Source organism: Oenanthe melanoleuca, chromosome 1 (genome assembly GCF_029582105.1).
Source record: "Oenanthe melanoleuca isolate GR-GAL-2019-014 chromosome 1, OMel1.0, whole genome shotgun sequence".
Taxonomy (NCBI): Eukaryota; Metazoa; Chordata; class Aves; order Passeriformes; family Muscicapidae; genus Oenanthe; species Oenanthe melanoleuca.
The window spans coordinates 27,968,114-27,981,012 of NC_079333.1; the positions used below are offsets into that span (position 1 = coordinate 27,968,114).

Below are 12,899 nucleotides of genomic sequence, written 5' to 3' on the forward strand. Positions count from 1 at the left end.
GAATATTTACTTTTGGATTAAATGTATCCATTTTCTTTCAGGGAAAAATGAATAACATATCTCCAATTTGTTCGCACAGCAGTAGGAATGCAGATCTAGGTGCTAAAATTAGTGTGCTCTTGATAGTTATCCTAAGAAAAAAAGACCACCTTGGTTCAAAAGGATTTGCTAGTGCTTTGTTCTTCTAAAACATGAAGTTTTTCAAAAGCTTGCATAGACGCAGCTTCCTTCTGTAGGGCTGTGTAGTACCTCTTCCCTAAAAATGTGTCATTATAAGATAAAAAATGACTAAGGGCTTCAGTACAATGGGAAGTTTGCTAGATCTAATCTGGAACAACCCCTACTGGGAAAGCCCTTTAGCCTAAATTAAGAGCATCTCAATGGGGGACACCCTTCAAAAATTTTCAGAGGATACATATGATAGCAGCATTTCAGAAGCTTCCTGAACCAGGAAGTAACCAGGACATTAAATCCAGCTCAGAAGAGCATAGGAATATGACCTAAGCACAGATTGTATGGTGAATGCTATTACACATCTTACAGCCTGCTTTCTCAGTGTTAGCACCATTTAAAAACAAGAAGTTAGAAACCACCGCAGGAACCTCTTGAATCTGCTGGTCTTTTCAAAGCAAACAATGACAACTGAATTAATACACTAAACTTATGGTCTTACTTACATGTTGCATTTAAATCTTTTCACAGCGTGACCTGGATTTCACAGTAGACTTGGATTTTAAAGGACAGCTATGTGAAATGTCAGTATCTAATGACTACAAAATGCGTTAGCAAGAGACCTTTCAGAGAGATGAAAAGGAGAATTTTATCAAGTCTTGAACTGCTGAGCTTCAAGCTAGGAACAACTGTTCACAAGATTATTATATTAAGTACTAGAATGTTTACTCTGATGGAAGGTGGTAACCTGATCTTTCTTGCAGATAGTACAGGGGGCTGGGATCCCACTGTGAATGTACAGTATACAGAACTGTAGCTTTTGTTAAACATAGGAAAAAAAAATAAGCAGCAGTCTTGAGTGTTCTGGTTAACTTTAGGATGGCAGAAGATGCATATACAAATTGTATTACTTACTGTGAATTTCTGGTTCTTCCAAGCTTTGCATGTTACAGATGATTAGGGCAGTTTTCTCACTATGAAAGACTACTACAGCACATTACTGTGATAGTATTATTGGACTTATATTCAATATAAATGAATATATATATTGTACATGAGGAAAAAAGTCATTCCATAATAGGAATTTGTTTTGTGATTATTTAATTCTCATTATGCAGTTATGGAAAGATAATAATGTTACCTCTGGCACTACTCTAGGCAGTGATATATTCCATTAACTGTCCAATGTTATAGCTTTGGTAAATATTCCATGCAAAGTGTAGATAAGAGCTGGGCATTTACAGGAAGTTCAACAACTATATTTTTGAATGTCCTCTGAAAATGTGGACCATTAGTTTTGAAATTCACCTTCACAACTGGATGTCTGTCAGAGCTTTAAAAACGTTCGCTTTTTATCCTTGAAAATATTCTGTGGTGAGTTTTTATAGCTGGATTTTGCATGAGACTTTCAGAAATCAGACACCTAGTATTTAAATGTGATGAATGCAAAGTCTCTGAAATGGTGGATAATTCATGCTTCTTGGCCATGCCATATTTCAGTTCTTTGCAAAATTCTTAATACAAAATAATTTTTAAAAAATAGGAATTAGTGTTACCTTTTGGTGATGTTTTAGATAAGTTTTAAATTGCAAATACTATTCTCAAGAGTGCAGTAATTTGCAGGAGCAAGTTAATGTCTTTAAAAAAAAGTGTCAATGGCTTCTGATATTACTAAGATGTCTATAGCTTTCCTGTCCCCTTGAGTCCCTTGTTTTTCGTACAAAATCTCCTGCTTATTGTTAAAATATTAAGTGCTTATAATTCCTCATATGTATGTATCAGGTCTTTTTACTATATGAATGTGGGCCATTTAATCACATGTAATTCATCAACAACTGCATCACCAGTCCAATCTACACATTTTCCAGTCTGTCTGGCATTAGGCACTAAATCATGTTCTATCTTGTACTGGATAAGGTTGACTAGTTTTTTGCCTAAAAATATTTTTAATCACCTGCAAATAAAGCATACTTGAAGATGCATTTTGCCAGTATTTGTCAACTTCTCGCTTTTTAGAAACCTATTTCTATTGATTTTCCCTCCACAGAAACTGTACAGTGCCTCCATTTTCTTATGGTCTAAAGAATATGGGCTAGGGATTCTATCAAATGGTATCTATGTAGAGTGAAATCAAACTGTAATTCAGCAGTAAAAGATACTGTTTGCAATTTAGTTCATCATTGTTGTTTTAAAGCTTCTTTCATATTTCTGGATTGAGGATGAACAACTTACCTTACAAAATCGAGTTTATCTGTCAAATATTGCTATCATTTTCAGGGAATGAGTTCAGCTGCTCTTTCAGTAATGGACTGGGGGAAAAAAACAACTACATGTCCCTTTCTAGTAACACTTCTGTAATTCTAGGAATTTAAGGTAAAGCAATCTACCATAGTTTTTCTCAGGCCCTCCATTTATATAAATATCTACTCAAACAATGTTTTCATCTTCTTCTTTGCCACTAATCACTGAGATGACTGTTACTGAAAGAGGAAAGACTCTTACTTTGTTTGCCTAAACTATACTTTAAAAGCATTGCAAACCATCCACTTCTCTAGCCCACTACATGAATATTTAATAACTTTAATATTAAAAGAATAACAAAGGAAAAAAGGGGGGGAATCTCATACCTTATTTAAAACAAAACAGAACAAAACAAAAACAAACAAAACCCCAAAAACAAACAAACAAAAAACTGTTCCCATGGGTCTTTACTGAGAATGTGTCATTTTTGCCTGACAGAAAGCACTGGTCAAGGAGCAGCAAAAAACCCCACATGATCCAAACAGCTCATTAACCAATTTGAGAAGTATTAAAGGACTGCTGTACATTGATTGCCCTTTCTGCCTCATCTTTCAACTGCTGACAGTGAAGTGTTGGTCTCTCTTCAATAGTGGCCACCTTGCCTTAGTACTTGAAGTGCCCATTTACTTCAGTGTAACAGGATTACATCCTGACTGTTATTAATGGCACCGTTCTGAGGTGGTCATCACACCTCAGGAACATTCCGTCCTGGAAAATTAGCTTGAGCTTTTCCTCACATTAAAAAAAACATGTATTTCTCCATCACAGAAAGAACTGAGAGTGCCTGCCAGCATGCTGAGTGTCTTCAAATCCCAGTGATCAAAAAGCAAATGCAGGCTTGCAAGGCCATTAAAGCTGTTACCTACCAACAAGATTTTGAAACCACCCGTGAGTTCAGCACACATGGGATCAGTTAGGTCAGCATTAGTGAAACAGGAATGCAAAGACCTTGCAGGTCAGGTGCAATCAGCTACAAGGCTTTCCTCAGCAATCCAAGTCTAGGTAACCACCACAGAGTCTGCGCCTCATTTTCTCAAGGCTGGAATAAAGGTTTCTTGTGGACTCCAGGACTGAACCAAAGCCACTGATTTTCAAAGTTTTGCATTAAAATATAATGACAAAATAACTGTTGGGAGCTGACACAGACACGTGTTTAAAACATTTAATTCCCATCCTGCAGACAGGATAAGAAGATCATGAGCGGAGGACAGAGCCTGCGAAAGAAACAGAAATACAGTATTTACACAAAAGACTGTCCCTGATGAGTAACACAGTGCTGGAGAAAAGAGAAAGCAGGTTGCTTCTGCCTTGACTCTGATCTTTAGGCAAAAGCATTAAAACTCTTCTCAAGGATTGTTCTGTCACTTGAAACAAAAAGCATCCAGAAAAAAGCTCCACGCTGAGCATGATTCTGAAAAGTACAGTGGGCAATTCAAACTTGCAGTGCTTGATAAGATTAAGGAAATAGTCCCTAGTTTTAGCGGGGGGGGGGGGGAGGGGTCACTCTGTATTCCCAAGGTTCTCTAAAGAACAGCATAGTATGGCTCTAATCTCATAAGGACTTCTTATCCCCAGCACCAATTCTCCCTGCCAGGTGTCATTAATTTCAGGTTTGGGTTTTGCAGAGGTTGTTCTGGGCACCTTTCTATGTGTGGAATTAGGGGTTTGCAGCATTCTAATACTATCTTAGTCTTCTAATAAGAGTTGAAACTGTCTAAAATGTGAACAAGAATATTACCCAAGGTGGTAATATTTACCCAGTAATACCCAAGACATGTTTTTACCACTGTGCTGATTTGAAGAACCTTCTCAGAGATTGTTGCTAACAGGATTTGTTTTAAATTTAATATTAATCCAGAAATTAATTTAACACATAAAGATTTCATTATAGATAACTTAATTCACTTACAAGGTAAGTTTATAAAGGATACATGGCATTCTATGTATATAATGAAGAATAGATCCCTGCTTTAGAAAGATTAGAAAGTACCGGGCCAACCTGCTAGAAAGCAGGGTTTCAGGGAAGGACCTGGGGATGCTGGTGAGCAAGCTGGCCATGAGCCAGAGGTGTGTCCTTGAGGCCACGAAGGCCAATGGTATCCTGGGGTGCCTTAGGAAGAACACTGTCAACAGGTTGACGGAGGTGATCCTGCCCCTTCACTCAGTCCTGGGAAGGCAAGTCTGGAGTGCTCAGTTTCACAGTCCAAGAGAGACTGGAGTGTGTCCAGCAGAGGGGAATGAGGATTATCTGGAGACTGGAGCATCTCTCTTGTGAGGAAAGGCTGAGGGAGCTGGGCCTGTTCAGCCTCAAGAAGAGAAAATTGAGAGGACACCACATCAATGTCTTTAAGTACCTTAAGGGAGAGTGCCAAGAGAATGAGTCCAGACTCTTCTCAGTGGTGCTGATCAATAGCACAAGAGGCAAAGGGCAGAAACTGAAGCACAGAAAGTTCCACATGAGCCTATTGCTTGGTTTTTTCAGCCTACAGAAGATTGAAGGAAAACCTCATTGTGCATTGAAACCTCTTTAGCATCCTCACAAAGAGAAGCAGAGGGGGAAAATACTGAACTTTGCATCCTTCCAGTCAGTGACAGGACTCGAGGAAACAGCATGAAGCTGAGTCAGGAGAGGTTTAGGTTGGATATCAGGAAAAGGTTTTTCACTCAGAGGGTGGCTGAGCACTGGAACAGGCTCCCAAGGGATATGGTTCCAGCACCAAGCCTGGCAGAGTTCAAGAAGTGTTTGAACAACACTCTAGGCAAATGGTGTGACTCTTGGGGCTGTGCTGTGCAGTGCCAAGAGTTGGACTCAATGATCCTTATGTGTGCCTTCCACTTCAGGATATTCTATGATTCCATGAGGAAGAACTTTTCTGTGCGGGTGACCAAGCACTAGAACAGATTGGCCAGAGAGGTTCTGGAATTTCCTTCCCTGGAAATATTAAAAAATCATTTGGAAACTAATTCTGAGTAATGGATTCTAAGGGACTCTGCTTGAGCAGGGTATTAGACTACATTACCTGCAGTGGTCCTTTCCAAACTGTTCAGGGATTCTTTGATTTCCAAGAGCAAAGAACCTCCCCAGCCTCTCTGGGCAGCTGTTCCAGTGTTGTGATAATCTCACAGGAACACTTAACATTCAACTGGAATTACTCTTGTTTTAACCTGGGACTGTTGGTTCCTGTTATTTTACAATTTTCCTCCCAAGAAAAGCCTGGCTCTCTTTTCACTGTAACTCCCTATTAGGTACTGGAAGATACAATTAGTTGCCATCTTAGTCCCCTCATGGTAACTCTCCTCTTCCCTACAAAACCCATGATTGCATCCTAGCCTTTTATATGAATTCCACCTCCTATCCACCTGTAATCCCTCCTCCTCCATTTTTCCCCAACGGTCTATCTTTTTGCTGTTACATATTGCTTAACAAATGCATCTAAGAGTTTTGTGATAAATATAATCCCAAGGACCACTACTTAAAAGAGAACAGTTTTCTTACTGTGTTGTGTTGGTGGCATGGAGGACACATTATATAAGCAATTTCAATTGGCTGTATAAGGTCTAAGTTTATGCCAATGTGTGCACCTGCATAGTTGGAATATACAACTAAGCCAGGTGATTTCTTTTTCAATAGTCATGAAGCATTCACAGTCTAGCTCCAGCTGGAAAAGTGGGAGGTTTTTACCTTTTTTTGAAACATTTCTTTTCAACATTTCTCAGAGATCATCTCAGATCTTAATCTGCTAAGCACACAAGAGAGTCATGTAGAAGACAAAGCCCTTAGATGGCATCTAAACTTCCTAGAAATTAAGTGTGAATTAACAATACTTACAAATCTTTTTAAAAAGCAACTAAACAAATAAATCTGATGCTTTAGACCTGATATAACAATACATTTAGAGTAAAGAGAACATGAATCATCAGCTAGAGATTTCCCAGAAAACTGGTATTTCTTCACAGTATGATGACTGGGGTGAGCTAGGGCAGTAGTACGCCTACAGGGAACAAGAGTGTTCCCTGAAAATAGCTGTTGCTTCTGGGGATAGGCACAAAAAAGGTAAAAAATGTGTTCTACGTGGTTGAGACAGAGAAAGAAACAGACCATTGCTCAGAGATGACTGCTAAAGCAGACCACCCATTTCTTAGACAGATAAAAAATATTCTAGGGTCCAGATACAACTGACAGGAAAGAAAAAGATTTTTATGATCACAAAATTTTTGAAATCTCTGCTGCTCTCTTTGCAAGTCTTTCAGATTTTACAGGTACCAATACAATTTCCTTGACTCCCTTATCTTTCTCTTTTCTATGTATGTTTGATATTTTTCTCATTTTTGAGTGGAAACAAACCATGAGGATTAGTGATTATGCAAACATAAAGATAATATTTTTTGAGAAACCTTGGGGAGATACTATAGTGTGATTATGAAAGAGAAACAAACCATGTTAGCTTTGAGATAGCAACTGCAACACAAAACCAGTCTTACTTCCTCAAACAGCACACAGGTTTGGGCTACAATCCAAGTCCTTCCTCTGAATCATCAAGTGTGGTCTTTTAGAAACACATCAATCAGCAAGATCAAGCCTGAGCCGACCCCTAAATCTTCATGAGAAAAACAGAACATCCTCTTTTGCCCTGGGTTCTGTGCTTTTGTGTCCAGCCATTTCCCATGTACGCAAATGAACCATCAGCACTTCCAGTAAGACACAGCCCTAGAACCAGAAATGGTGTGTTAAGGTCACAGCAGAATTTAATCACAAACCATGCATGCCCTACCATTTTGACACAAGAATATGGAATGGCAGCCCAGAAAGGCGCATGTAACTTGCCTTATTAACAGTAACTTGCAATGCCAATCAGTTAGCAGAAGCACTTTATCACCATCATGGCATATTTTTCACATTTATTGGCATGAAAAATCAATGTCATTAGCTAATGAGATATGATTGAAGCAAATATAATTGCTATTATCACCACCAAGAGAGTATCTCAGAAAAAAAAACCTCATTATTGCTTGCTTTCCAAGAAACCTAAGTGCTGTGTGAAGCTGAAGCAGCAGTATGAGATGGATAACATTTGTATGTCAGGTAGCCAACAACAAAACACATGATGACAATACATTTTGGTCTATGAATTGAGGGTATGGAAGCAGCAGAACTCAAAACATGAAGGTATCCTTTACCAGTAAAGATGTGGAGGCAACCGAGAAAAGAACTTAAGGAAATAACTGGAAAATATTCAGCGGACTAGGCAAATTGTCCTGACATGACCCACTAACGAAAGTAGTAAAGACATTAAGGCCTAACATTTTCTGAGAGAAATTTCTGTTTGAATTCTGCTGTTAAATGATACCATTAAGTAGGAATTCTGTTACACAGCAGGATGTCTACTCTCCATCTGGGCAAATTCCTAGACCTTTGCAACCTAATGTTCATGGGTCCAAATGTAAAATTCACTTCTGCTTGCCAGAACATTGCTACTTTGTTATGTCCTTCCCATTCTTGTTCCTCAAACAGTACTGGCATAATATGCTGTTTCTTTACCTTCATCTTGACAAGTTTCTAGCTTGTACTTCAGTGATATATAGGATTCCCTTTGTGGAATCTGCTTATAAACCAAAACCAGACCTTTATCAAACATTTCTACTAAGATGTCCTCATCTCTTACTTGCCTGTGTGTCCTGTGTCCTTTTTACTGAGGATAAATCTAGTTGGCCTGGAGATGCAGCCAGTCCTATAAGACTTTGAACATTTATAAACAGCTCGAATTTTAGAAGATGGAAAGTACCACAGTGATTTACCAACCTCTTGAAAACATCCAACCCCACTGCTGAAGCAAGACAAGCTGGAATAGGTTGCTTAGGACCACTTACAGCTAGGTTTGGAGTATCTTCAAGGATGGATACTCCTCAACTTTTCTGGGAAAACTATTCCAGTGTTTGAACACCTCCACAGGAAAAAAGAAACTATAACTTCTTGGGTTCAGATGGAATTCCATGAGTTTCAATTTGTGCCTGTAGTCTTTTCTACAGTCATTGGGTACTCCAGAGAAGAGTCTGTTCCCTTCTCTTCATTCCCAAATTCCATCAAGTATTTACATTTACTGACAAGATCCCTCTTGAGTTTTCTCTTCTTTAAGGCCCCTGGGCCCAGTCATTCAGCTGGTTTCCAGAGCTGTTTCCTGTCCAATTATCTAACACTTTGTTATCTTGTCAATGGGGATGTTATGGGAGAGAGTCAAAAGCCTTACTAAAGCTGAGTTAAACAACATCCATGAATCTTCCCTCATCCATCAAGCCAGACATGTCATTGTGGAAACTATCAGGTTCGTTATGCACAATTGCCCCATTGTAATTCCATACTGATTATTCCTGATCACCATTTTGTCCTTTGTATATCTCAGAATGGTTTCCAGGACTAGCTGTCCACCACTTCCCCAGGAATTGTGGTAAGGCTCATTCTCTCTGGATCCTTCTTCTTGCCCTTCTGGAAGACAGGACAGACTTTTGCTTTCTTAGAGATGTCTTGCACCACACAGTGCTTTCATAACACCCTTAAATGATCTGTTGCAGATGTTGTGGTGATCTTAAATTAACTGCTGGGCTTCAATGTTGGTATACAAAGCAGACATGTAAAACAGTCCGCTTAACTAAAATGCTATTTGTTTGGGGTTTTTTCCATCTGTACCACCAAAATGTAGGTTGTAAGGAAACCTTGGAGGTTTCTAGTCAAGCAGAAATTTCCTCAAAGCTATGTCAAATCACTGTGGCTTTATGTAAAACCTGTTCAGCAAACTTCCAAGGATGAGGACTTTATGAGTTACCAGCAAATTGGATAGAAATCTCTTCAAAATAAAGCATGCCTAACTTATTTAGCATTACATTTTGAAACCTGACAGCAGTTACTTTTTAATCATTTGATTGATGTCTGTAATTTTGTGTGACCTCACTTTCTTGACCAACAGCACCCTACAGAAATCTAAGTATACCATGTTTGCACAGCTGCATTGTCTGCACAGCAATGAGAGAAAGGTACATTTAGCTACTGTTCTACACAAGAATCATGTCAGTGAGGAACAAATATTAAACAAAAATTCACTATTTAATCATTTGAGCAGCACTTGATTGCTGTGCAGCATTCCCTGCATGGAACAAGCCAAGAGCAAGGGCTTCACACATTTTACCTGAGTTCAGTAATTCCTTGCACAACCTCCCCTGGGGCTTCTAATGACACAAATTATTCCAGTGTATAAGGTGACTCTACAGAGGGATGCAAATAAAAATGCCAATAGCATACCTGTAGAAAGTTTCACTCCAATCATTCGTCTTTCTGACAGAAATGTCATTTAATGCAAATCAGTTTCTGCGTCAGAATAATACTTAAAGAAGTCCTGTCACTGAGAAGCTGCATTAGTGATTTATGCCTCATTTCGGAGGGATGAGCAACAGCCTTATTACAGCTTCATAATATAAATCCATACAATACAGGGTTGCTATGACAACTGATGAGCCTTAATAGCCCAGATTCAAAGGACCTTGTTCAAAACTGTCAAGTAGTGCAGTTCAATGCAGTTCAGTCATTTGCACCTGTAGAACTGGGAGAAGGCCATGCAGGAACAGAAGCGTTCACTCAGGCTCTCAGGGGAGGCATCTGAACCTTGCAGCTGAGAGCCTTCCTTACCTCTGTGCTATGCACTGCTCGTCCTGAGGCTTTTCAGCCCCCAGCTGAGGTATCCAAACTGGTGTTTGGCTGCAGCAATACTGAGCTCCCAAGGCTGCCTGAGAAACATTGTTCATATCCATTCCATTTATTGGTATTTAAAGATGAGGTTACAAAGAGGTAAGTCAATTAAACACCTTCATGGTACTGAAAATGGGCTGCCCACCCCTCTAGACTTCTTTTCTCAAAAGTGTGATCTTAGCTGTGTTTTCCGCCCATATCCTCCCACTAAGTGTGGTATTTGTCAGATTTTGCTGGGCTAGTTCAGCTCACTAATGCAGGAGAGAATTCTGTCTTTTTCTTCTTTTCTCTATTATTTTTTTCCCTTGAGAGTCTGCCAAGGCTTAATATGGCTTGCTGCAGGGTTCTAACAACTTGTAAAAGGTAAAATGGAGGAGTAAAAACTGGCAGGAATAAAGAATTGCAAACCTATCCAGTACTCTACCCTCTGAAAAAAGCAGCACCTGAGCTTTAACAGTTGCTATACAGTCACAGCAATATTCACATTCCAAATTCATAGACTTGATTTGCTCTGAAAAGGTAAGATTTAAGTGTAGTGCTGCAGCAGCACTGAATCCTGCAAATAGGCAGACTGATGTTCCAAAGCTGGTAATACTCACGAGAGTAACGAGATCATTAAGAAGAGAGAAAAAAAAAAAAAAAAAAACAAAAAAAAACTAAACTGGATACAGTGACACAAGACCTTAAAATGCGCATTTATGTATGCTCTGAGCAAAAGAACATGGAACTCACAAAGTGAGGCAAAGATGGGATATCAGAATGCTATAGAGGGATGGTAGCACTGGCTTCTGCTCTTCCCTTCTGGAAGCCCAGTCAGAATCTGAGCTGAGTTCATACTGCAAAGGTGCAGATGCATACACAACATACTAATGCCATCAGCCACACAAAGCACAGCAGGGTCTTCACTGTCCATTACCCCCACACACACAAACAGCAGCTCAAGTAACGGGAGCGCTGGAGTAAGATACAGAGCCATATAATGTGTTACTTGAATGTCTGGGCTCCACACGATTCACTACTCCCTTCCTGTTCAACCCATGAAAACCAGACATTTCCAGTGAGAAAGCTCCTCTGAACCTGGGTTTTTCTTGTAATGATTCTTGTGCTCAGGAGAAGGATGTGGCAGAAGAGGCACCGACAACTGCAGAAGCCAAACACAGCTGTCCAGTATAGCTGGACTTGTTTGAAACACTTCCTGCTTCAGTGTTTAAAAGGAAATAAGCAATGCTTATCTGACTAATCCAACGTCCTTCAGCTTTTAGTATGTTTGGAAGGATTCAATGCCACTGCATACAATATTTCAGATTTGTAATAGAAATTAACTGTTATACCTGCCCTGTAAACTTAACCTACTGGGCTGGTTTTTTTCTCCCCTTGAGAAGCCTATTTTCACCAGATAATAATCAGGTACCTTTTACTAGCTTCATATTAAAAGAATTTTAGTTGCTTAATGTGTAAACAGGCCAAAGTACCCAACTCTCTTCTTTTTTCAGAAGTGTATGAGTGCTATTGCAATTCCTGTAATTTCAATAATCAAAAAGACCCATTATTTCAACAGCTGCGGATGAATTCAGGAAGTTGCCACTGATGAGCTTTATGAGCATGTTTCTGCTTTCTAAAACAAGATTCCACTTGTGCAGATGATAAAGTGGATTTGTTCCAAAAGGATCTCACATGATAGAAAATTCTGCCAATATACGGATGTTGCAAACAAAAATGGTCCCAAGTTGGGAAATTTTACTTGAGTTAATTTACTACCAAAGTACACAAATCTTTTTTCAATGATTGAGGTTCTGGGGAAAGAAAAAGAGACTAATGTCTAGTGTACCATTAGACAAATGTATTCATGTACATTTTTTCTCTCCTCTGCTCCCAAGTTTCAGCTCTCTTTTTTTTCACTGTGGGGTCAACTCCGTCAGAATTTGTCTAGGGAGCCAACAGTCAGCACAAGAAGTTGTGGGGATGTGTGTAATGCCTTCTGCCACCCCAGGTAATATGGTTTCAGCCATTCAATCCCAATGCTTCCAGCTGTCCTTGGTTTAGGGATGGCAGTTGTCCTATTCCTCATTTGTCCCTGCTCCAGCATGGTGTCAGCTCTTTCAGAGGCAAACTTGTGATCTGTTCCTCACATATTCCTTGTGTGTAGAGTGTTTCTATTTTAACAGCAGCAGATTACTCCATAAATCTGGTATGTGAGGAGATGCTGTACACTTCTCTCAAGAAGGTTATACTGAGCAATGATCTTTTTCCATATTGCTCCATTCACATCTGTGCAGGCTGGAACCTGTTTTAACAGGTAATGTTTTGACACAATAATTCATGGACATCCAGTTCCAAAGGGTTAGAAGTACTCTGTTACAGCCATGCAAATTGACTTTGTATTGTGCTTATCCAAAGCTTTGTCAGTATTGGGTACCTAATCAGGCAGAGATAAATTTCTCCCAATGGAGAACTGAAACGAAAAAAAAAAAAAAAAAAAAAAAAAAAAAAAAAAAGAGGAAAAGCAAGCTTCATACTGTTAAGTAAGTATTAACTTTCTGAAGAGCTGAAAAAAATACTGTCATGGAGTATGAAATCCTGGTGGAGAGTCAGAAGATCCAGGAACACAGTTAGCATCCAAGAGCATGGAAACCAACAATCCCCACACCAGTTTGATGGCCAGCTGGACAGCAGAATCTGTCCAGGAGTAGAG

The 12,899-nt window shown here is 39.3% G+C and overlaps 1 protein-coding gene across 1 annotated transcript in view; it reads left to right on the plus strand.

Annotated features, from left to right (window-relative positions):
• PRMT8 (protein arginine methyltransferase 8) overlaps positions 1-3,932 on the plus strand; it is a 58,445-nt gene extending 54,513 nt beyond the window's left edge. The window contains exon 11 of the mRNA XM_056495528.1: positions 703-3,932. Coding sequence (XP_056351503.1) covers positions 703-786 — 84 coding nt within the window. The 3' untranslated portion in view covers positions 787-3,932. The remainder of the gene's footprint in view (positions 1-702) is intronic.
• Positions 3,933-12,899: the final 8,967 nt, after the last annotated feature.